We start from the raw sequence: 25,773 nt of genomic DNA, 5'->3' as shown, positions 1-25,773 counted from the left end.
ACCCTCCTCTTCTTCCTGTCCCCTCTGCCCCCGGCCTCGGCCCTGTCTCACTCTCACTCATGCAGACTCTCACACTTTCCAGAGGCTTCTGAAAATGTGACTCAAGTGGCAAGTGCAGTGGGGAGCCCCCAGCTTTCCCTTCCTGGTTGCTTCTTTTGCTTGGAGCCACCAAATATTTACTGAGGACTTTCTGTCCATGCCAGGCTCTGCTCTAGGTGTGGGGAATGCAGCAGTGAACAATGGCGACAAGGTTCCCTGCTTCGATGGTGCTCCTCTTCTGGTGAAGCCAGAGAGACAAAAAACCTCATGAACAAGAAAATAAAATGTTGTGGGTTTGTTTTTATTTTTGTTTTTGTTTACAATACACCCGCCTATTGCAGCTGGTGTATTTGTGTTGTGTGTCTTTGTCTCTGGGTCTCCGTGTCTATAGACACACATGAATCCATAAGCCACAAACCACATGTCCACGCATCTGAGTCTCGCTCTGTTGCCCAGGCTGGAGTGCAGTGGCACGATCTCAGCTTAGAACAACCTCCAACTCCTGGGTTCAAGTGATTCTCCTGCCTCAGCCTCCCAAGTAGCTGGGATTACAGGCACATGCCACTATGCCTGGCTGCTTTTTGTATTTTTAATAGAGACGGGGTTTCACCGTGATTGGTCAGACTGGTCTCAAACTCCTGACCTCAAGTGATCCACCCACCTCAGCCTCCCAAAGTGCTGGGATTACAAACATGAGCCACCGTGCCTGGCCTTCTGTTGTGTTTGGATGTGACAAGTGCAGTGAAAAATACAAAAGCGGAATAAAGGAGTGGATGCGTGCTCTGTGTGTGTGCCTGAGTCTGCATGCATATATGTGTGTGGTGTGTGCATGTGGAAGTGTGTATTCAGTTGTGTGCATGCAAGTGTGTTTTGTGTACACACTTGCACATGTGCATCCCTAGGTATGCATACATGTGCTGGCGTGTAAATGTGTGTGCTTATGTGGGCAGGTGCATGCATACATGTGTGTTGTGCATCTGTGTGCATGTGCATGTGGTCCATGTACCTGCATGCATGTGCACGTGTGTGTATGTGTGTACATGCATCACATGTGCAAGTCGGTGTGCATATATGTGCTGTGTGCAGGTGTGTGCAGGTGTGTACCTGTGCATTTGTGCGTGTGTGTGTGTGTGTGTGCGCTTGCACGGGTGTGTGGGGAGGTCCATGTATAAGTGTGCATGCATTCATGTGTGGATTTTAAAAACTGGAACTCAAAGTCAGGTGTTAGAACCACTGTTCACCCAGTGAGCCGAGCCTAAGACCTGGAAGTCCCTCCCTCTGTCTTGTCCTCACATTCTACCCTGCAGCGAGTCCTGTTCATTCAACCTCCAAACCAGATCTCAAATCCCGCCACCCGTTTCCATCCCTGCTGCTACCACCCTAGCTCAGTGCTGTGATTGAATGTTTGTGTCCGCCCCACCCCAACCTCCAATTTATATGTTGAAGCTGTAATCCCCAGTGTGATGGTGTTAGGTGATGGGACCTTTGGGAGGTGATCAGGTCATGGTGGTGGAGCCCCGTGATGGGATCTGTAACAATATAGGAAGAGACATGAGATGTTCACTGTCTCCTCCATGTGAAGATGCAGCAAGAAGGTGGCCGTCTGTAAATCAAGAAGAGAGCCCTCACCAGAACCTCACTGTGCCCTTGGACTTCCAGCCTCTAGAACTATGATAAATAAATGCTTGTCATCTAAGCCATGCAGTCTACAGTATCTTGAGAGCATCCCGAGCTGACTGAGACACTAAGGTACCCTTATCTCTCGCTTGGACTGTTGCAGTAGCTTCCTCATTAGATGCCTAGATGTCCTGCTTCATCTGTTGCCACTTTAAAATTCACTTTCTACCCTCTATCTACTGTGAGCTCACTTATTTATTTATTTATTTGGATTTTGTTTTGTTGGGGTGAAAAGTCACATAACAAACCCATTTAAAAAATGAGTAACTCGGCCGGGCATGATGGCTCACTCCTGTAATCCCAGCACAGTATGGGATGGTGGCCACCTACTTGCTGGAGCCTCCTCTGTTGATGACTGCTGGAAGCTGAGTGGTAGAATCTCCTGCCAAATTGTTGGTTGAATTGCAGAGATGAGAGCTAGGCTCTCTGCAGAGAAAAGTTCTCTGGGGTCTGGGTCCCTGGAGCAGAGAGAGAAACTGACTTTGGTGGTCATCCCTCATCCCTGCCAACCCAACCTGCCTGGACCTCCAGACAACACCCCCTCAGACGGGTCACTCTTTGTCCAGAGAACGTCTCCAGTGGCTGGGAGCAAAGCCTGCCCACCATCCCAGGCGGCCCATCCCAAGCAAACAGGGCATTCCACGCTGGAAATTTCCTCTTTGTTTGATTGATTGAGATAGAGTCTTGCTCTGTTGCCCAGGCTGGAGTGTAGCGATGTAATCACAGCTCATTGCAGCCTTGACCTCCTGGGCTCAAGCCATTCACCTGAGCCCCCAAGTAGCTGGGACCACAGCCACTCACCACCACACCTGGTTAATTAAAAAAAAAAAAGTTCGTATAATAGATACTGGATCTCACTATGTTGTCCAGGCTTGTCTAGAACTCCTGGGTTCAAGTGATTCTCCCACCTTGGCCTCTCAAAGTGCTGGGATTACAGGCATGAGCCACTGTGCCTAGATCCTGTCTTGTTTGTTTGTTTGTTTAAGACAGAGTCTTGCTCTGTCACCCAGGCTGGAGTGCAGTGGTGTGATCTCGGCTCACTGCAAGCTCCGCCTCCTGGGTTCACGCCATTCTCCTGCCTCAGCCTCCCGAGTAGCTGGGACTACAGATGACCACCACCATGCTTGGCTAATTTTTTTGTATTTTTAGTAGACACAGGGTTTCACCGTGTTAGCCAGGATAGTCTCGATCTCCTGACCTCGTGATCCGCCCACCTCGGCCTCCCACAGTGCTGGGATTACAGGTGTGAGCCACTGAGACCAGCCTCTTTCTTTCTTTCTTTCTTTCTTTTTTTTTTTTGAGGCAGAGTCTCGCTCTGTCACTCAGGCTGGAGTGCAGTGGTGCCATTTTGGCTCACTGCAACCTCTGCCTCCTGGATTCAAGCAATTTTCCTGCCTCAGCCTCTTGAGTAGCTGGGATTACAGGCACCCACCACCATGCATGGTTAACTTTTGTATTATATGTTGGCCATTACATATGTTGTAACATATATGTGGTATATATATTGGCCAGGCTGGTCTCGAACTCCTGACTTCAGCTGATCTGCCCACATCAGCCTCCCAAAGGCATGAGCCACTGCATCTGGCTCCTTTCTTGTTTCGTAAGTATCTTTGTAATATCCTGGATTTTACCTCTTAGCTCTGAAAGCCAAAAACACTTATCTGGCCCTTTATAGATACAGTTTGCTGCCAGCTTGCCCCTGACCTTAGGCTAAGACACCAAGTGACCTTCACTGGGGCCTCTGAGTTTGGGCCCTTGTGCTTTTGCTCACTCTGCCCCAGGCAGACGTCCTGGGTCTTTGCCCTTCCTCTTCCTGCTGCTGGGGACCATCTTCCCTAGATCTCCAAAGCCAGCTCCCCCTGGTCATCTGTGTCTTGACTCAAGAAACTTCTCCTCACAGGAGCCCTCCCGGTATTGGTCAGATGTCTCCTGAGAGACGGAACCAATAGAAGATAGACAGAGATAGAGATGGAGATCTATAGGCTGGGTGTGTTGGCTCATGCCTGTAATCCCAGCACTTCCGGGGCTGAGGCATGTGGATCGCCTGAGATCGGGAGTTCGAGACCAGCCTGGCCAATATGGGGAAACCCCGTCTCTATCAAAAATGCAAAAAAAAAAAAAAAAAAAAAAAAAATTAGCTGAATGTAGTGGCGCCCTCCTGTAATCCCAGCTACTCGGGAGGCTGAGGCAGGAGAATCACTTGAACCCGTGAGGCAGCAGTTGCAATGAACTGAGATTGCGCCACTGCACTTCAGACTGGGTAATGGAGTGAGACTCTCTCAAAAAAAAAAAAAAAAAGAGAAATCTGTAGAGACAGACAGAGGTACAGAGTCAGAGAAGAGACAGACATGGAAAGCTAGAGAGACAGGGACACAGAGATACAAAGACAGAGAAAAAGAGAGAGACAGAGAGAAGTATAGAGTCAGAGCAAGAGAGAGTGTGACACATTTATTTTAAGAAATTAGCTCACACAATCATGGGAGCTGGCAAGTCTGAAGTCCACAGGACAAGCCAGTTGGGCTGGAGGCTCGGGTAAGAGGTGACACTGCAGTCTTAAAGCCTAAAGGCTGGAAACTCAGGCAGAATTTCTAAGTTGCAACCTTGAGGCAGAATTCCTTCTTCAGGAAACTGCGGTGTTTACTGCTCAGACTTGCAACTAATCAGGTGTAACCTACTCACAATACCTAGGCTTTTCTCCTGTCCTGAAAGTCAACTGTGGTTGTTGATGTGGTCTGAAAAATACCTTTCTAGCCAGGTGTTGTGGCTCACACCTGTAATCCCAGCACTCAGGGAGGCAGAGGTGGGAGGATTGCTTGAGCCCAGGAGTTTGAGACCTGCCTGGGGAATATAGTGAGACTCTGTTCTCAACAAAAAGGTGGGGGGGGGGGGGGGGGGGGGAAGACCAAAAAAATAAAGAAATATAAAATGCCTTTCTAGCAACATTTAGACTAGTGTTTTACCAAACAATTGGTCACATAGCCTGGCTATGTTATCACATACGTTAGCCCTCAGGCCACTCAATCTAAGAGATCTTCTTAACTGCTGGACCCATCGCGTGGGTGAACTTTCCTTTTTGGACTTCCTCACCATCCAAAATCCATTCCACACTGTCTTCTTTTTTGGGGAGCAGGTGTTGGGGATGGAGTCTCACTTTGTTGTCCAGGCTGGAGTGCAGTGGTGCCATCTCAGCTCACTGCAACTTCCACCTCCTGGGTTCACGTGATTCTCCTGCCTCAGCCTCCCGAGTAGTTGGGATTACAGGTGCCTGTATTTTCAGTACAGACGAGGTTTCACCATGTTGGCCAGGCTGGTCTCAAACTCCTGACCTCAAATGATCTGCTCACCTCGGCCTCCCAAAGTGCTGGGCTTACAGGCGTGAGCCACCATGCCCGGCCCCATGCAGCCTTCAAGGGTCCTTTCCTGCTTCCCCTTTTAGAATGTAAGATTCATAAGATCCTATCTGCACCCTTCACAGTCTCAAGTGGTAAGTTTTAGTTCAAAAGAAAAGCAAACACAAACAAAAGCCCCAAACACCCCTATATGTTGAAGAAATGAATCAAATGAATCCCAAACAGGAGAAAGCGGGAGGGAGTGAAGGCTGGGTGCAGTGGCTCATGCCCGTAACCCCAGCACTTTGGGAGGCCAAGGCGGGTGGATGACTTGAGATCAGCAGTTTGAGACCAGCCTGGCAACATGGCGAAACCCCACCTGTACTAAAAATACAAAAAAATTAGCTGGGCATGTTGGCACACACCTGTAATCTCAGCTACTTGGGAGGCTGAGGCAGGAGAATTGCTTGAACCTCGAGGCGGAGGTTGCAGTGAGCTGAGACCGTGCCACTGCACGGTAGCCTGGGGGACAGAGCAAGACTCCTGAAAAAAAAAAAGAAAGGAGGAATGAATAAGAAAAGAAAAAAGAAATGAGAGGAAGGATGTGAAGTAGAGTGGCGGTCTTGGCAGATGTCAGCCGGGCTACGCACTGAGTTGCAGGAGGCTTTGGCATTTGGGAGCTTGAGGGAGTAGGGTAGGCTATGCATCTATTTCCCCCATACCCCTGGAGCTGTGGGGTGTCTTAGGGAAAGAGGCTGCGGAGGCATGACTTTCAGTCTCAGTGGGTGTTTCTTGATGACTTGGTGCAGAGCTGGGAGGCTGCATCCCACTCTCCATACACACACCCTCCCAGTCCCCAGGGGACCAGAGGTGTAGTGAGAGGAGGCGCTCGGGGCCCCAGTCCCCTCTAGCAACAGTGTCCCCGCTCCCCACACTCAAGGCTGCTGCTCCCCACGCAGTGCTGGTGATGCTGTGACCACAGAGCCCCCACACGCCCTCCCTAACCGCTGACTCATGTCTTCCCTCCCTGAGGCTCCAGCCGGAAACACTGCCCTGCCCACCAGCCCCCTGCTGCCCCCTCTCGGGTGCAGTCATCAGACATGGCTCACCCCAAAGCATTGACTCCTGGCTCAGGCCCATCTAGAAACGGGGTCTGGGAGAGTGAGGTGAGGCTGGAGGAGGGCAGAAGGGATGCAAATGAGGACAGGTGAGGATGCAGGTGAGAGGGCAGAGCAGGACTGTGGGTCAATGGGTCTGGCGAAGCTACAGGGATAGATGCCGGGGGAGGTGCATGGCAGAAACGAAACCAATTCTGCAAAATCATAACTGAGGAAATGGTGACGGTGAAAGATCAGACCTAACCGGCCCCATCTTGCTTCTAAGCTTCAACTGGCCTTGTTCCTTCCTGGGCATAGGCCGAACTAACTGTGGGAAGGAATTTAGTTCATGGTTTGGCTCTGAAACAAAATTGATAACAGCCCTTTCCCGAAAAGATCCCCTTTTTGCCTGGGGACCAGTCTGCCTTTGCAGGACTAACAAATTAGCTACAAGATTAGAAATTACAGTTTAGGGGTCATGTAGACTCTGGCTCCAAGAGTCTGAACCTCCCCACATTGCTCCTGGGGATAACATCACTATTGTAAAACCTAAGTTCAGTGCTGGAGATATTTTACAGACCCTGAACTCAGTGGATCAGCTGACAGCACCCAGACCAGAAATGTGACCCCTCCAGTTCTGTGATCCCACCCAGGAACGGAAGACAGAAAACCTCACCTCGACCCCGTATGATTCCAACCTCCACCTCACCAATCAACACTCCTCACTTTCCAAACCCCTACCTGCCAAACTATTATTATTATTATTATTATTATTTTGAGATGACGTCTCGCTCTGTCACCCAGGCTGGAGTACAGTGGCGCGATCTCAGCTCACTGCAACCTCCACCTCCCGGATTCAAGCGATTCTTCTGCCTCAGCCTCTCAAGTAGCTGGGATTACAGGTGTGCACCACCATGCCTGGCTAATTTTTGTATTTGCAGTAGAGACGGGGTTTCATCATATTGGCCAGGCTGGTCTCGAACTGCTGACCTCAGGTGATCCACCTGCCTCAGCCTCCCAAAGTGTTGGGATTACAGGCGTGAGCCACTGCATCTGGCCCACCAAACTATCTGTAAAAACTCTGATCCCCAAATATTTGGGTAGACTGATTTGAGTAATAATAAAACTCCGGTCTCCTACACAGCTGGCTCTGCGTGAATTACTCTTTCTCCACTGCAACCCGCGTCTGATAAATCGGTTCTGTCTAGGCAGGGGGCAAAGTGATCCCACTGGGTAATGACAGTAAGAAGACAGGTAAATCTGCAGGTGAGAGTGTAGGTGAGAATGCTGGCGAGAACACAAGAAAATACCTAGAAAAGCATGCAGGTGAAGATGCAGGTGAGGACCCAGATGAAGATACAGAGAAAATACACTCGACGGAGAGGATGTAGGGGTAAAAAGGTGAAAATATAGGTAAGAGTGCTGTGAAGGTAAAGATACAGGTAAGCTTATAGATAGAGATGTAGGTGTTGGGGCCAGGGGAGGATGCCAGCAAAAACAAAACAAAACAAAGCCCTGGTGGGGCGCAGTGGCTCATGCCTGTAATCCCAGCACTTTGGGAGGCTGAGGTGGGCATGTCACCTGAGGTCAGGAGTTTGAGACCAGTCTGGCGGACATGGTGAAACCCCATCTCTAATAAAAATGCAAAAATGAGCCAGGCGTGGTGGCGTGGGCCTGTAACCAAAGCTATTCGGGAGGCTGAGGCAGGAGAATCCCTTGAACCCAGGAGGCGGGGTCACAGTGAGCTGAGATCGCACCATTGCACTCAGCCTGGGCGACATGAATGAAACTCCATCACAGAAAAGAAAAAAAGAAACGGCTGGGCGCGGTGGCTGAAGCCTGTAATCCCAGCACTTTGGGAGGCCGAGACGGGCGGATCACGAGGTCAGGAGATCGAGACCATCCTGGCTAACACGGTGAAACCCCGTCTCTACTAAAAAAATACAAAAAACTAGCCGGGCGACGTGGCGGGCGCCTGTAGTCCCAGCTACTCGGGAGGCTGAGGCAGGAGAATGGCGTAAGCCCAGGAGGCGGAGCTTGCAGTGAGCTGAGATCCGGCCACTGCACTCCAGCCTGGGCGACAGAGCGAGACTCCGTCTCAAAAAAAAAAAAAAAACCCACAGAAACAACAACAAAAACCCATACATGGATACAGCTGAGGGTGCAGAGGAGCGAGCAGGTAAAGATTCAGATGAAAATATTGGTAACATTGGGAGCGGGGAGAACGTTAGGGAAAAGACCTAACGCATCCTGGACTTAGTAACTAGGTAATGGGGGGCTGGGTGTGGTGGCTCATGCCTGTCATCCCAGCACTTTGGGAGGCCGAGGCAGGCAGATCACTTGAGATCAGGAGTTCAAACCAGCCTGGCCGACATAGTGAAATCTCTACCAAAAATACAAAAATTAGCCAGGCAAGGTGGCAGGTGCCTGTAATCCCAGCTACTCAGAAGGCTGAGGCAGGAGAATCACTTGAACCCGGGAGGTAAAGGTTAAAGTGAGCCGAGGTCGTGTCACTGCACTCCAGCCTGGGCGACAGAGCAAGACTCTGCCTCAAAACACACAAACACACACAAACACAAAACCTAGATGAGGGGTTGATAGGTGCAGGAAAGCGGCATGGCACACTTCACCTATGTAACAAATCTGCACATCCTGCACATGTACCCTGGAACTTAAAATAGTAATAATAATAAAAGAAAAAAAATACATTGGTAAGATTATCAGGCGAGGATGCCGGTAAGCGAAGAGGTGAGAACTCAGGTGAAGACGTTGTGAGTTGCCGGTGAATGTGCAGCTGAAATGGAGGTGAGGTGCAGGTGCACGCTATGTGCAGGTGAGGCAGGTCCATGGTGCTTGGATAAAGAAGTCAGCACACTCGCAGGTGAACGCCCGCAGAAAATGCAGTGGGAACAGGTGAGGTTTCAGGTAGGATGGAGCTGAGCTGCAGGTGAGGCGGCTGGGGATTTCAGCCTCTTGCTCTCTGGCAAAGAACTCCAGACACGTGAAATATAACTGAAGCTTTATTGGGAGTAGGGGAATGGGGGTGTGGTCAGTTAGGGCACCCAAAGACAACCATGTTCTCGGTGAAGGCGCCGAGGTCCTGGCATTGTTTCTGGTTCTCTTCGTCTTGGCATTCGTCCTCCTCGGGCCAGTGCTCCACCCAGGTGTCCTTCCCAATGATGTAGCTGAGGCTGGAGGGAGGAATGGCAGGTCAGGAAGGGGCGTGGCGTGGGCGTGGTGCACGGGGGCGTGGCCGTGGTGTGAGCGGGGCATGGGCGGGGCAGTCGGACGGTCGCGCGCACGCGCAGGGCGAGTACTCACTTGGGTTTCTCTCCCCAGAAATCCGAGGAGAGACCCCACATGAGGTAGTGTTTCCTCTCCTCCAGCTTCAGGGCTTCCCTGCACTTGATGGGGCTGACGAACGTGCGCTGTTGCCCAACCTGCACCTCATCCGAGCCTGGAGTGGAGGGGAGAGGGAAGAAACTGAGCCGTGGGGAGGAAGCCAGGGAGAAAACCGCGGGAGGCAGCGTGCTGAACCTGACCTGACTTGATGATCTGCTCAATGGCCATGATGTACTCGTCAAAGTCATTGGACAGCTGGGCCTTGACCAGTCGGGTCTTGTACACTGTGGGGGAGAGGCGGTGAACAGGGTGGGTAGTGGGCTGGGTTGACCATGAGGGGCACCCTGGTTTGCAGGTGCACCCGGGCACGTGGCTCTCTCCCCCAAGGGAAAGTTGCAGAATCACAGCCAGTCACACTATGGCCCACCCCTCATTACACACACAACCATAGAGGGTCACATGTCACCATCCACACACAGTTGTGCTCATAGACATGCACAGAGGTCACAGCCACCCACAAAGTATAACAGTAACATACTATTCATACTATGCAATGACAGCGACTCATGTGCACAAAATATTGCAGCCTCATGGCCACAGGCATAACCATGTACACAATCATAGCCACCGAAAACTACGGTCATCTACAGAACTTCAGGACCTCACACTCACTGCCATCCACAACCACAGCCTCACACAACCACGGCCACACACAACTACAGCCTCACAGCCACCCACGCAATGATGCACACAACCACATCCACCTTTCCTTACATAGGCATACCCAGGCCACTCACAGCCATGATTCCCCACACAATCACGGCCCCTCACAATACCTGCTCACACACACAACACCGTCACCCACGCCCACAGCCTGAAGCCACACCGTGACAACCACACCTACCACCCACCACACAGTTGGACACACAGCCAAACATGCGTGACCCCGCCCATCACCCACTCACCATAGTCCACTCCTGGCTCACAGGCCTTGTCCAGCCGTTCTTCCAGGGTGACCTTGTCATCCAACTTTTGTATGAAGCAATTCTCTGCAAGGTGGGGGTGGAGACAGGGTCTAAGTCCCACTCCTTATCTGGGGCCTACTGCCCATGGGTGTGGCCAACCCTGGGAGCCTACCCCTCTTGGTATCCCCTGGGTACGACTTTGGGGGTCCCTGGTCATGGGATGGATGACCTGGGGAAGTGTGTCTTGCTCAGGCCCACCTGTTCCCAGCTCCAGGGAACTCACCCTCAGCACAGCGGCACAGTTCATCACGACAGAGCTTGTTCAGCTTTCCATCCTCCTTTTCCGGGTGGTAGAACCGGGTACAGCTTTCCGCTGCAGGCAGATGTGACGCGAAGATGAGAGGATAAGGGTCTCCCTCCCAAGACCATGCCTGGGAGGCCCAGATCCCCAATTCTCAGTCTTCAGACCTGGAGATGCTAGGTCTTCAACCCCTCAGATCCCTCGGACCCCGAGACCCCCTCTACTTTCTGATCTTTGGGATTCTCAGACCCTTGAGTCTCTTAGACTCTCAACTCACAGAAGGCTGGGACCCTCGGACCCCAAATTCATAGTTTCCTGGGACACTCAGACCTCCAACCCTCATATTCCTGGAATCCTTAGACCCTTATTTTGTAACTCACATATTCCCAGGACCCTGAGACTCCTGAACCCATCAGACCTCCAACTCTCAGATCCCTAGAACCAACTCATAGATCCTTGGGACCCTCAGACCCCTGGGACCTCCAGACTACTAATCCTCAAATCCCTGGACTCCTTAGACCTTCATTCTCAGATCCCCACAATTCATCTATACCTGGGACTCTCAGGCCCATGGAACCATCAGACCCTAGGCCCTAGTTTGGCTGCTTACCCAGGTTGTAATAGGCGTAGACCTTGACTGCACCAGGCTGGATAAGCTCTACATTAAAATATTGGTGAACTTTGAAAGCTATACACTCATCCTCAGAGTGTGAGACCTGAGGGGGAAGGAGGAGCTTGGTCAGCGGGGTGATGTGGGAGGGAGTCCAGCATTGGGTCTTGGGAGCTGAGGCAGTGGTGGAGAAACTGAAGGATAGAGGAGGAGTGGAGGAAGTGGCGAAGATAAATGAACAATTCAGCAAATCCATTTACTCTTCTTCCTACACTCACAGCGAGACTACATTTCTCAGCTCCTCTTTCAATTAGGTGTGGCCAGGTGGCTGAACTCTGGCCAACAAATTGCTATCTATACCCATAAAAAAAACCCATACACAATCTTATTTTCATCTAGAATGAAGGAATCCTGCAGAGAACTACAAAGGATCCGAAGCATTGCAGAGTAACAGGATGGAAGGTGCTTGGATCCCTGAGTGACTACATGAAGCAAAGGGACCCTTCCTTACCTCCCATGCCAACTGGACTTCACATGAGTAAGAAATACAAGTCTGTTGTGTTAAGACCCTATATTCTTAGTGGTTTTGTTTTAGTAGCTATTGTTACCTAAGCTGACTAAAATGGGATTGAGGGGCCCTGTGGGTATCAGGAGTTAGCAGGGAGGACATGGGGATAGGAGAATGGGAAGAAATAGCGAAGGGAGAGGAGAAAGCCCAAATCGTGATTGAGATGAAAGAGTAAGAGAATGCCAGATGGAGAGAAAATAACAGAAGAGAGGGCAGGTGTGGTGGCTCATGTCTGGAATCCCAGCCTTTTGGGAGGCTGAGGCAGGAAGATCGCTTGAGGCCAGTAGTTTGAGACCAGCTTGAGCAACATATCAAGAACCCCATCTCTACAAAGAATAAAACAATCAGCTGGGTACTTACACAGAATATTTATGAAGAAACAAGAACAAAAATTCAGCTGGGACCAGGCACCAGGGGCTTATGCCTTTAGTAATGTCAGCACTTTGGGAGGCGGAGGTGGGAGGATCACTTCAGTTCAGGAGTTTAAGACCAGCCTGGGCAGTATAGTGGGACCCCATATCTACAAACTTTTTTTTTTTTTTAATTCACCGAGCATGGTGGCATGCACCTGTAATCCCAGCTACTCAGGAGGCAGAGGCGGGAGGATCATATAAGCCTGGGAGATCAAAGTTGGAGTAAAAAAAAAAAAAAAAAAAAAAGAAGCTGGGTACAAAAGCATAATATTTATTTAAAAAAAATTAGCTGGGTGCAGTGTCGCAGGCCTGCAATCCCAGCAACTCAGGAGGCTGAGGCAGGAGGATCCCTTGAGCCCAGGAATTTGACTTTGCAGTGAGCCAGTTTCAAGACACTGCACCCGAGCCTGGGTGACAGAGTGAGACCCTGTCTCTTGAAAGAAAGAAAGCAATGGAAGAGAGAAATAGATGCAAAAAAAGAAACAAAGGTCAGGATTGGGCAAGGGAACAAGGCAAGACCTTTCTGTCTACAAAGCACTAAAAAAAAAAAAAATCCGAAGGGGCTCTTTTTCATTGGTTAAGACTCTGATAAGAAGCTGGAGGAGGGCCGGGCGCGGTGGCTCAAGCCTGTAATCCCAGCACTTTGGGAGGCCGAGACGGGCGGATCACGAGGTCAGGAGATCGAGACCATCCTGGCTAACACGGTGAAACCCCGTCTCTACAAAAAATACAAAAATCTAGCCGGGCGAGGTGGCGGCGCCTGTAGTCCCAGCTACCCGGAAGGCTGAGGCAGGAGAATGGTGTGAACCCGGGAGGCGGAGCTTGCAGTGAGCTGAGATCCGGCCACAGCACTCCAGCCTGGGTGACGGAGCGAGACTCCGTCTCAAAAAAAAAAAAAAAAAAAAAAGAAGCTGGAGGAGGTCAATGGTCAGAAGATGAGATGTTTATAGAAGATGCTGGGTTGACCCCCTTATTTTGCAAGCTCCTTCCCCTGTCGCCCAGCAACACAGATCTTGTCTCCTCTAGCCTAGGGCTAGTGTGACCCAGAGACAAAAGCAGAAAGGAAAAGAAAAGACCAGCCAGATAGAGGTCAAGATGCCCATGGAAGCCTCCCAGGGAAGGATGATGCAGTCTTACCTTGTCCAGGTAGATGATGAGGGTGTTCCTATCGGAGAAGGCTTTGTCCAGCTCATACTTGGCGATGTATCTGTCAACGCTGTTTGCCAGCTGGGGAAAGGTGGAGCCTGTGAAAAATCCCTCCTGGATCCCTCTCTCCCTGCAGCCTCTTCCATACCCCAGGCTCCTTTCCACTTGTCCCAGCTCCTGAGCCCTTCATACCTGCTTGAGGTCATCTGTGTCTGGAACGAAGCCAGTCATCATGGATATGTCCAGTATAGACATAGTGGCATCCTGGTCTCCCCGGTACCTGGATAGTGCAGAAAGAAGGGCATTGGGTCCCAAGATAGGGTCAGCCCCAACGGTCTGTTCCTGGACAAGGAGGTCTGGTCAGGCACTGAGGCCTCCGATTCCCCCACAACAGCACAGAGGGGCATTACAGTTTTGAGGAAACATTTCTCCAAAGGAAATAAAAAGTAAGGTAATGTAATGGTCAAGGTGATTGATTAAGAGCTCAGACTCTGAACCCAACTGCAGGGATTCAAATTCCAGCTCTAAGCAACATTGGGTGCATGGTTTGACCCCCTCCATGCTTCAGTTCTAGAAAACAAAGGCAAGAATACAGGTGGCCCTCACTTTGCACGATTCAGTTTAGTAACACTAGTAGCCCAGTGACATGGTTCACTTTCAGCACATTGGTATATCGGTCATGAGTAGTTGCACATGGTATAAACTTTGTGAACCTCTTCAGTCTAGAAATCACTACGTAAATAAAAGATGAGCATCGTAATTGAGGGCCAGTTACTGTCACTCCTTTCGAAGTCCATCAGTGATTGGTCACTGAGCTTCTGCTCTTCAATTTATGTACAGACAGCAAACTGTGTAGTGCTGTCTCCCTGTCTCCAGGTGGCTAACTCCCATGAGATTTTACAACAATGTATCACCAAAAGAGGGAACTGGCCAACAAAGATAAAAATGCAGCAAAGAAATGAAAAGTGACAATACCAGAAGTGAACTTCAAAGAAGGCATAAGTGGAGTTATCGAAGAATAGCAGACTATGGGGATGTTGACCCTGCTGCCATTTGAGAGATAGGTGGCGTAGAGGAACTCAGTGAAGGCAAAACATATTAGCATAAATAAGGAAGGTCATGGGGACAAAAAGGATGAAGATGTCCCAGAGGAAGGTTCGTTATAGAATAAAAAGTCACTTTAAGGGAACTCTTGGAGGAATTTTGTGACATGGAAAGCTCAAAGGATAAAATAGTGGAAGCTGATCCAAACTTAGAAAGGAGCAAGACAATGTACCAAGGCATAGAAAAGATGTTTACTCCATGTTGTAAATTATACAGAGAAGAAAGCAAGCATTTTTTGAACTAAAGCACTCTCTGTGTCATACAAAAAAAAAAATACACCTTGCATCTCAATGTTCTGATGTTTTAAATTACAGTGTAGTCAAATACTCATCTTACTATGTCTTTCATTTTCCTGTATCTTTATAACTGGCAGTATGATAATTTTAAATGTTAGAAACATTTAGGCTGGGCATAGTGGCTCATGCCTGTAATCCCAAAACCTTGGGAGGCCAAGGCAGAGGAATGCTCAAGGTCAGGAGTTCAAGACCAGCCTGGGCAACACAGTGAGGCCCCGCCTCTAGAAAGAATAAAAAATAAAAATTAGCCAGGTGTCATGGCACACGCTTGTAGTCCCAGCTACTTGAGTGGCTGAGGTGGGAGGATCGCTTGAGCCAGGGAGTTTGAGGTTACAGTGAGCTATGATTGTGCCACTGCACTCCAGCCTAGCTGACAGAGCAAGACCCTATCTCTCTCAAAAGAAAACAAGAAAACTTTAAAGGTCATGGAATGATAGTGTACTTTTCTCCATTGATTGCTAAGACGCTTTGACAGTCTCAACTTACATGGTCATTGCTGTGGTCTCACATTGACATGCAAAGCAAGGACTGTCTGTGTTCTCTACCTTATGGTGGATACATAGAACAGTATCAGATACACAGTGTACTTGGAAAGTATTGAATATCATGGATATTATTTGCAAGAATTCTTGCTAGAGATAGAGGGATGGCCAAGATGAACCCCGGTGACCTAGCTTCTTACCTGGTACAGATCTCAAGGATCATAGTGTTCTTGGCATCCTGAGGCCTCTTTTCTAGAAACACAGAAGACAGAAAGATGGGAGAGGGTATACCTGTGTGTTGATTCAGGAGGGGGAAGAAATTAGAAGAGGGGTAGGAGGAAGGTGACAGATAAGGCCTTGATTCCTTTTACCTGTTTCCGGTGCTGGTTTTATGGTGACCTTGAGGTCGAATTTATTACAGGTGAGTTGACCTTTGGCCTTAGCATGGTACATTGTCACCACCTGGTAAGATGGGAGAGGAGACATAATGTCAGGCCACAGGACTAGGAATACTGAGGACAAGAGGAGATGGTCCCTCTGGGGCAGAGGGGCGTGGGCCGGGCAGGTGTGGGTTTCTGTTCCTTACCGACAAGGTGCCTTGGCCTTTTCCTTCAGCTGTGACTGTGAAACCCTCATTTTCCTTGGTCTGCAGAGTGAAAAGAGAGACGACAGCATGTTGGGAATGAAGCCTTCTACTGCCTGTGATGGTCACCTCCCTCCCTCTTGCTTCCCAGGAAATCCTGGCTGGTGTAGAGGGCGACAGCAAGAGTGAGGAGGGCTTGGCTGGGTGACTATACCTCTTCTGATCGCAGGAGGCTGGCAGATTCCCAGTGGATACGGTGGGTGATCTTGGAGCTGCGACTGGGCAGTTGGAGGGACACATCCAGGTTCAGTTCCTTATGGTCAGGGACATCCTTTTGGTATTGAGCCAAGGCTTGGAACACCATGAAGGTGGCCTAGAACCCACGAGAGAGAAAGATGGTGACCTAGGAGCCTGGGAAAGTGTCTAGAATCCAGTGGGGGATAAAGAGGTTCAAATCAGAGCTGGGACATCAAAAAGTTGCCTAAAACCTACTAGCGAGTGCAGGAGTAATAATTGCAGGTTATTGAACTCTGAGGACATGTTCAGAACTCTCCAAGGGACAGAAACTTACACCAGGATTCGGAGATGCTGAGAACATGTCTAGAATCCACCAGAAAGTCCAGATGTGAGACTGAAGGTCTAGCAACCCTGAGGATGTGGTCTAGACCCATCAAGAGGATAGAGTCAGGCCAGGGCTTGGAGACACTGAGAATATGTCTAGAACCCACTCATGAAAAAGAGAATAAAACTGTAGCCAGAGGATACTGAGCATATAATCTACAACCCAAAAATGACACTGTAACACTGAGAACGTGATTGACAGACCACCAGAAAGAAAGGAGGTCAACTGGAGCCTGAAGTTGCTGAAGCCTGAAGTTACTGAAACCATGGCCTAGAACAGGGTTTGCATAATACCCTAGGGTAACTGGGAACATAGTATAGAGCCTACCAGTGGGACACTATGACGTTGGGAGTCTGGTAGACCTGGGAACATGGTCTAGAACCCACCAGCAAGACAGGATAAGATTGTGAGATAGTACAACTGGGAACCTGGTCTAGAGCCCACCAGTGATACAGAGTAACATTGTGAGCCTAGTGGAATTGGAAACCTGGTCTAGAACCCACCAGGTGGAGAGAGAGGCTTAGACCTGAACCTGGGCCCTGAGAACATGATCTAGACACCTGGGGCAAGAAGAAGGCTCAACACACAGCTTGGAGTATCCAGATTGTATTCTAGAACCTATAGATGGGTTTGCAACTAAGAAAACTGATTCTCAATTCCACTCCAATCACACTGGCTCGTGGGAAAGAAGAACTGCCTCGCGGGGCCTCAATGTGTTCTCTAGGAGGCCGGTGGGAAGCCACAGGAGACAGGGATGCATGTGCCTGGGGGCTGTAGGCCACTTGCCTGGGTAGAGCCATAGCCACCACCATAGTATCTCTGTTCATTGAGCCAACGCACGACGGGAGGCACAAAGTCAAAGTCTTTTAGCTGCAGTAGGGCCAAGAGGGCATAGGATGTGGCCTCCACATTGTAGAGCTGCTGACCAGGCTCCTCCCAGCGGTTCTTATCTGCAAAGAGGACACCCCATCCCCAGTGCTCACTGCTCTGTCCAGCCTGGGGATGGCTCAGAGAAAGCTCAGAAAGAGATGCATGTTAGACTTCCTGGTGTTCGGGTGTCCTGGCTGATATTCAAGGCTCTCAGTTATTTGGCTCCTGCCTTGCCTTTCTCGTTTCATCAACTCTCACTTCTCCCTTTGAAATGAATGCTGAATACCCATTTGTTGAATGAATGATGCAACAAACCTTCTTGTGTGGTTTACAATGAGGACCTGCTAAACCTTAGAACCATGCATCCCAGCTCAGCTCAGGGTTATGCATCCCAGCTTGATACCTTAGGACTATCCATCCCAGCTTGGCTTAGGGTCATCCATCCCAGCTCAGCTAAAAGCCATGCATCCCAGCTCAGTATCTCCTGCCCTAAGCTTCAGCCATGCATCTCCCTTCACCCCTCCAGGCCATCCCTCACCTTTGGCTGTGGTCAGAAATTTGTTGAGGAGAGGTCCCTTTAGCCTGCCCATCTGGGCCAGGGCATAGGCAGCAATGGCCACAGTGTAGGATCTCTGTAGGTTCATGTAGTTGGCTTCAAGGAAGTCTCCTGCCTTAGTGATGCTGCCTGGCAGGCTCTATGAGAAAGAGGATCAGATTCTCTGGTCACGTGGGCATTACTGTCACATTAGTAAGGATCATACGAGCAGCACTTCCTGAGAATCAGGGATTTCTATCCTTGGGATATATCTGTCTTAGATTTGTCCATTTCTGAGGATTTCCCAGATATTTTAGCCACCATGAGCTGCCTTGTTGCTGAATATCTATTATGTATCTGGAGAAATCCATGTACCCCATGGTGTGCTGGTGAATGTTTAACAACCAGCTCTCCAGTGGGAGGGGTGACAGATCCTTGGTTTATAATGATTGACAATTTCTGTCGTGTACATACCCCCACCAGGACCAATTTCACAGTGTCGATGTGACATCACTGAACAAAGTGTTGGGGAGATATTCTCCAAATTGTTACTCATAAACTAGTATGGGCCAGATTTGGTACACCACTGTGAACACATCATCCAGTCATTATCATCATCTTCTTCATCATCATAGCTCACACTTACTCTGTGTCATTCAGATAGCCGCACATTTAATCTCATAAAAACCTGTTGAGAATACTGAGCCCTGAGAGATGCAGTAATTTTGCAAAGACCACCTAGGAAGTAAGTGGCAGAGTTAGGATCCAAAGCCAGCCTTCTGGGGATGAAGGAAGACATGAGGTGTACTGTTTCCTCGTTTCCATGGTGTAAATACTTCCATCACTGATTTCAAGCTACCAATATGGCAACATTGAATGTACAGTTGGGAAGAGCTTTGCAGTAGCACAGTATTATATAGTATTTTCACTATACAGATCCAATACACATAAATAACCCCAAGAGTATAGATTATGGGAGTAAGGCGTAAGAAGTGATGAGTTGGAGTGTTTCTAACCTTTGTGTTTAATAGAATTTATTTAACTGTAAGTTTTATAACTTAGGTTTTTTGTTTGTTTCGTTGGTTGGCTGGGTTTGGTTTTGTTTTGTTTTGTTTTCTTTTGTTTTGTTTTGAGACGGAGTCTCGCTCTGGTCCAGGCTGGAATGCAGTGGGGCTATCTCGGCTCATTGCAACCTCTGCCTCCCGGGTTCAAGTGATTCTTGTGCCTTAGCCTCCTGCGTAGCTGGGATTACAGGCGCCCCTCCACCACGCCCGGTTAATTTTTAGTAGAGAAGGGTTTTTGCCATGTTGGCCAGGCTGGTTTTGAACTCCTGACTTCCGATGATCTGCAGGCCTTGGCCTCCCAAAGTGCTGGGATTACAGGCTCACTGTGCCCAGCCTGATACTTAGTTTTTAATAATGGTTGTATTTAATGACCAGCTTGAAAAATTTCTGTAAATTTAACTTTTTTTTTTTTTAAGATGGAGTCTTGCTCTGTTGCCCAGGCTGGAGTGTAGTGGTGTGATCTCGGCTCACTGCAACCTCTGCCTCCCTAGTTCAAGTGATTCTCCTGCCTCAGCCTCTTGAGTAGTTGGGATTACAGCATAATCTTGACCCCAGGAGTCCGGTTTCACAGCCTGTGCTATACTCTACTACAATGCTGCCATGCTGTAGCAGAAACAAATGTTTTTTTCCTGCCCACTTCCCTCTCTGACATCCACTCCTTTTGTAAGAACTTCTCCCTTTCCATTCAGGTGGCCACAGTGGAAGCAGCCATGTCTGCCCACTGAGACCTACTTTCTGTCCTTAGCTGATTGGTCCAGATGTAGTCATCTGACCCAGGCTGAGCCAATCAGAGTCCTTCCCTGGGAATATGGAGGCCCTAACCTTGATCTGGTATTTTCTCTAATCATTGGCCAAGAACAGAATGAGGGAGATGGGAGAGAGGAGCAAAGCATCCTGGCAGAGTCCCTGAGGCTGCCTTCATCTCTGTATTTGATATCTTTGGACCCTGAACATAAATTCCCCATCAATTTTTGTATAATCTAGGTCACATGTGTGTTATATCTGGGACAACTCAGAGGCCTAAAAATACAGAGATCATTATTTATTACCGCCATTTTACAGATGCACATACTGAGTGAGGCTCAAGGGTGGAAGTGCCCGTGAGTCAGGATTTGAAGTCAGACTTGGCTGACCCCAGAGTCCCCCACCCCCATGCTACTTTCTCTCTCTCTCTCTCTCTTTCTCTCTCTCTTTCTCTCTCTCTCAAGGCCTTGGTCCCTCTTGGGTGTTAGAGGCAACAGCCCCTGTGTTTGTTTTTCTCTTCACTGGCCCCTCCCCTCTATCTCTTTTCCTAAGAGGGGAGAAGCCACTCGCTAGGGGTGTAATCCTCGGCTTCCCACTTTGAAAGCTAAAGGTTAAAAAACTCACTCAAAACCCCACGATCAGCTAGGCGCAGTGGCTCACGCCTGTAATCCCAGCACTTTGGGAGGCTGAGGCAGGTGGATCACTTTAGATCAGGAGTTCGAGACCAGCCTGGCCAACATGGCAAAACCCTGTCTCTACTAAAAATACACGACTTAGGCCTGGTGCAGTGGCTCTTGCCTGTAATCCCAGCACTTTGGGATGCCAAGCTGGGCAGATCACCTGAGGTCAGGAGTTCGAGACGAGCCTGTCCAACATGGTGAAACCTCATGTCTACTAAAAAGACAAAAAATAGCCAGGCATGGTGGTGGGTGCCTGTAATTCCAGCTGCTCTGGAGATTGAAGCAGGACAGTCCCTTGAACCCGGGAGGCGAAGGGTGCAGGAGCCGAGATCATGCCACTGCATGGCAGCCTGGGTGACAGAGACTCCATCACAACACAACAAAACAAAACAAACACAATAAAGCCGACAAAGGCATTCCAGACTCTCGGGGGCCCATCTTTCCAAGCTTCTCTGCTTCAGAATCAAAACCAGAGGAAAAAGAGACAGTGATGAGCCAACGGTTTTCACCATTTCCTGTTTGGAGTCATGGATCCCTTTGAAAATCACCTGAAAGATCCTCTGGACTAAGGAAACAGTCTCAGCTCTGTATCCCAAGTTTTCTTTAAAGAAGCAGCAAGGATGCAACCGTACTGATTGTGTAGCAATGATGTAGAAAGCACTTTTGGAAATGGGCGGAAAACCCTCTGAAAATGTTAAAGCAGACAGAAAGAATCCCCACCTTTGATCTCTTTGTGCCTCAGTTCTCTCATCTGCAAACTGGGGATAATAAGAGTAACCTACCTTTCAGGCTGCTAAAAGGATTATGAGACTTAACATGTGAAACTATTAGACGGGGTCTGTATTAGATGAGTTAAGTGCTCAATACATGTTAGGTATTAACATGATTGCACTGGGAGAGCTGCAAATTCCCCGAAGGCAACCTCTCATTCTCCAAGGTGGCTGTGCTCTGCATAGGGTAAGGTAGGGTAGGGTAGGAAGATGGGGGGCACTTACGTTGACCTGCTCCTCACAAATCTCTTTAGCCTCTTGCAGCGAGATGAGAACAAAGGCCGTGAGGGCCATGTCTTTCTCGTTGGTGTTCCGGAATCCACCCTGGGATGGAGAGCAGAAAGCAAGGATGGGGTCACCGGTATGTCCACACATGCCAGTCATCCCCCCTGCAGATTCAGAATCAGGGGGTCTGGGCAGGGCTGAGTGTCTTCTAGGTGTCACCCCGCTACCCCATGAAGGTCAGACTTCTTAGTATTAATTCATGCAATCATTTATCCTTCTGCAAATGTCAATGAAGGGCCTCTGTGCTGGCACAATGGGTCCAGTGGTTTGATCCATTATAAAACCAGACATAGGCTGTAGCCTTCACAGAGCATTTCTCTAGTAGGGAAGATGGATATAGTCCACCCAGATCCTCAATATATATATATATATATACACACACACACACACACACACACACACACACACACACACATACACACACACACACACACACATATATGTGTATATATATACATATATATATATATATATTTTTGAGACAGAGTTTTACTCTTGTTGCCCAGGCTGGAGTGCAATGGCGCAATCTTGGCTCCCTGCAACCTCTGCCTCCTGGGTTCAAGCAATTTTCCTGCCTCAGCCTCCCAAGTAGCTGGGATTACAGGCATGCACCACCATACCTGGCTAATTTTTTGTATTTAGTAGAGATGGGGTTTCCCATGTTGGTCAGGCTGGTCTCGAACTCCTGACCTCAGGTGATCCACCTGCCTCAGTCTCCCACAGTGCTGGGATTACAGGTGTGAGCCACTGCACCCGGCCAAGAGGTATATACTTATAAAGTGGATGAGTTGTGTGCAGGGGAAGAGGACATAGCAGTGAGAATGAAGTGTGGGAGTGTGACCCAGTTGGGGAGGTCGGAAAAAGTGTCCCTGAGGGAGTTAACTGTCACAGAGGGCAGGGATTAGCATACTAGGTGGCAGAAACAGCATGTGCAAAGGCCCTATAGCACAATAGAGCAAGGCTCCTATCAATGGATGGAGCCTGGAAAGAAAAGAAAGGCTGGAAGGCTGGAAGCCTGAAAGGTGAGACTGAGGCAGTGATTCTCCATCTCAAGCACACATTTGCATCACCTGGAGGAATGGGGGCACTTTTAAAGACTCAGATTCCTAGGCTGGGTGCAGTGGCTCATGCCTGAAATTCCAGCACTTTGGGAGGCCAAGGTGGGCAGATCACCTGAGGCCAGGAGTTTGAGACCATCCTTGCCAACATGGTGAAACCCGGTCTCTACTAAAAATACAAAAATTAGCCAGGCATGGTGGACAGGGCACCTGTAATCCCAGCTACTCAGGAGGCTGAGGCAGGAGAATTGCTTGAACTCGGGAGGTGGAGGTTGCAGTTAGCCGAGATCAGGCCATTGCACTCCAGTCTGGGTGACAAGAGCAAAACTCCATCTCAAACACACATACACACACACATATAAACACACACCCCTCAGATTCCTGGGTCTTGCCCCTAGAATTTCTGATTCAGTGAGTCTGGGGTCCGGTCTCAGAATATGTTTTGTTTTTGAGACAGGGTCTTGCTCTGTTACCAGCCTGGAGTGCAGTGGCATGATCATGGCTCACTGCAGCCTCGACCTCCTGGGCTCAAGCCATCCTCCTGCCTCGGCCTCCCAAAGCGCTGGGATTATAGGCATGGGCTGTCGAGCCCAGCCACAAAGTGTGCATTTCTAGTAAGTCATGGGTGCTGCTGCTGCTGCTGCTGCTGCTGGTCTGAGGATCACACTTGGAGAACCAGTGCTTGAAGGAGTTTTGTGTTTAAGAGCTATAGAGGGAGCCACAGGACTTTCTAAGGACTGATCCAACTGGATTTGAAAAAATCACCCCAGCTGCTATGTGATGAGTGTCTGAGAGCCCACAAAAGTGGGGGCCACCAGGATGATGCCCAGGAGGTGGCTGCTACACGGTCTCCAAATAAGGAGGGGCGGGGAGAGTGTTACTTGGACCAGGGGCTGGCCATGAGGATGGAGAGAAGGGGGTGATTCCTGTAACACCATGGGAGAATGCAGGTGTTGCTGGATTGAGTGTGAGAAAGGGATTCCCAGGCAGGACCCCTGCACTTGGTTTAATGAAATGCTTAATAATTTCTGAGCAAGGGGCCATGCATCTTCATTTTGCACTGGGCTTCGCAGGTCTCTGGTGTTTGCAACGCTGGAGTGACGCCTCTGGCTCATTTATCTCCCTGCCCCCACCCCCACCCCAATATTTGCAGAGAATTGGGCGGTGGGCACATGGAGGTAGGATCTCTCTCGCGTTCATCCTGTGAGACTCAGGAGCCCCTCTCTTCCATTTTGCCTTAAATCCCAGCCTCTTACAGTCATTTCTTGATGTATCACGGGCGCATCCTCCTGGAAGACTCCATCCGGCTTCTGCTTCTCCAGGATCAGCCATTTAACAGCCCCGCAGAGGACCTGGGAGTCTATGGCAATGAGGTTGACAGCCAGAGAGAAGACCTTGACCACGTAGGCGGTCAGCCTGGGGGTGGGCACAGAGCGTGAGCCAATCGGCTCTGAGATCCAGAGACTGCCATGCCACCCAGCCAATGAGCAGGTGGGGAGGGACCAGGGCCTGGCCCAGTTTGCCTCGTTTGCTTTCCCAGGTCCCAGGACCCAGCTGTTGCATGCGGTCCGTGCTTAAGGTTGCTAAATGACCGCTGGTCATTCAGCCAGCGCCTGCCTGGACTCTGCAAGTCCAGGGCTGTTTAGGCAAGGCTGGCCTAGGGGACCACCCCTGGCCAGGGTCCAGGCCCTGCTGGGGGTTGAGGGTGGAGGGTCTGCACGGCCTGAGCTGGCTGTTGGGACTCACCAGGTGCTGGGTGCCCGGTTCAGGAAGGCCGCATAGGCAGAGCTGGGTTGTCTGAAGGCCAGCTGCTGGGTATACCCTGTAGGGAAGAGAGAGTAACCCCCAAAAGAGCCGAGGCTGAGCAGAGGGGGCACGCCAGAAAGGGCAGCGGCGGGGTGCAGAGAGGGGACGGGGCTCAGGGTCGGGCAGGGATTCTGGGAGGAGGGGACCTTAAAGAGAGAAGGACTGAAAGGCGGTGGGGGATCAGAGCGAGGAGGGGGAAGAGTTCTCAGAGGACAAGGGATTCAGAGAGGGGAAGGATCTTGAGGGTGGGGGGCTTTCAGGGCGGTGAGGGGTCTCAGACATGGGGTGGAGTCTCAGGGAAGAGGCATGGCCTGGAGAGGACGTAGGGCCTCAGATGAAAGTGGCTGGGAGAGGAGGTGGGACCTCACAGGAGGGTTTGGTCTTGAGAAGAGGTGGGGCCTCAGGGGATGGGCTTGGTCTTGAAAAGAGGCAAGGTCTCATGAGCCCGGCCTGGGAGGAGGCAGGGCCTCAGAGGGCGTGGCCTTGAGAAGAGGTGGGGCCTCAAATGTGGGGAGTGGCTAGGAGAGGAGGTGGAGCCTCAGGGGAGGGCGTGGTCTTGAAATGAGGTGGGGTCTTAAGGGAGCGGGGCGCTCGGAAAGGGGTCCCTGGGGTCTCCAAGAGGGGCAGGGAGCCCACCCTTCTTGATGAGCTCCAAGGCCCCCTGCCGCTTCTCTAGGCCGAACTTCTCCCACTGTTCCGTTTCATCCAGATAATGCACAGCGATGACTGTGGGCGTCATGCTGATCATGTTCTGTTCCCCGCAGCCCGAGGGGGTCACGATGAGATGTTTCAGCCGTTCCGCATCGATGGCATCCTCTGTCATCTGGGCCACGGGGGTCCCTGCAGCAGGTGGGAAGAGGACGTCGCTCAAGCCGGGTAGGTGACCCACCTTGGGGTGGGGGATTCCAGCCTCCCAACCAGCCAGGTCGAAGGGGTCAGGGACAGGAGAGTGCTGGGAGGATGTGACTGCGGGGAGGGGAGGCTGCATGGCTGAGTGGCTGTTCGGGGGTCTGCACTGTTCGGAGTGGGACATGCTTCACGCGATCACCCTGGTCCCTGGGTCTCGTTTCACCAGCAGTAAAATAATTCCAGTAATAATATTCAGGAATATTTATATTGCACTTAATGTTACTTCCCAGACTGTTCTAAGAGAACACCATAGAGTATCTCATTTAATCGTCACACCAGGCTGGGCGTGGTGGCTCAAGTCTGTAATCCCACACTTTGGGAGGCCAGGATGGGTGGATCACCTGAAGTCAAGAGGTCGAGACCGGCCTGACCAATATGATGAAACCCTGTCTCTACTAAAAGTACAAAAATTAGCTAGGTATGGTGGTGGGTGCCTGTAGTCCCAGCTACTCGGGAGGCTGAGCCAGGAGAATGGTGT

At 50.1% G+C, this 25,773-nt stretch overlaps 1 protein-coding gene across 1 annotated transcript in view; it reads right to left on the bottom strand.

Annotated features, from left to right (window-relative positions):
• Nucleotides 1–9,144: 9,144 nt before the first annotated feature.
• Nucleotides 9,145–25,773, bottom strand: part of C3 (complement C3) — a 42,190-nt gene continuing 25,561 nt past the window's right edge. The window contains exons 24-41 of the mRNA XM_010367161.2: nt 25,023–25,226; nt 24,327–24,402; nt 23,837–23,996; nt 21,463–21,561; nt 17,983–18,139; nt 17,361–17,524; nt 16,167–16,325; nt 15,956–16,015; nt 15,741–15,831; nt 15,570–15,621; nt 13,680–13,767; nt 13,479–13,568; nt 11,361–11,466; nt 10,733–10,822; nt 10,450–10,533; nt 9,685–9,768; nt 9,464–9,599; nt 9,145–9,333 (exon numbers count right to left, since the gene is read on the bottom strand). Of these exons, the coding sequence (XP_010365463.1) occupies nt 9,192–9,333; nt 9,464–9,599; nt 9,685–9,768; nt 10,450–10,533; nt 10,733–10,822; nt 11,361–11,466; nt 13,479–13,568; nt 13,680–13,767; nt 15,570–15,621; nt 15,741–15,831; nt 15,956–16,015; nt 16,167–16,325; nt 17,361–17,524; nt 17,983–18,139; nt 21,463–21,561; nt 23,837–23,996; nt 24,327–24,402; nt 25,023–25,226 (2,042 nt within the window). The 3' untranslated portion in view covers nt 9,145–9,191. The remainder of the gene's footprint in view (nt 9,334–9,463; nt 9,600–9,684; nt 9,769–10,449; nt 10,534–10,732; nt 10,823–11,360; nt 11,467–13,478; nt 13,569–13,679; nt 13,768–15,569; nt 15,622–15,740; nt 15,832–15,955; nt 16,016–16,166; nt 16,326–17,360; nt 17,525–17,982; nt 18,140–21,462; nt 21,562–23,836; nt 23,997–24,326; nt 24,403–25,022; nt 25,227–25,773) is intronic.

This window comes from Rhinopithecus roxellana, chromosome 8, assembly GCF_007565055.1.
Source record: "Rhinopithecus roxellana isolate Shanxi Qingling chromosome 8, ASM756505v1, whole genome shotgun sequence".
NCBI lineage: Eukaryota > Metazoa > Chordata > Mammalia > Primates > Cercopithecidae > Rhinopithecus > Rhinopithecus roxellana.
The sequence above is the reverse complement of the archived record's forward strand: the minus strand, read 5'-3'. Positions and strand labels throughout refer to the sequence as shown.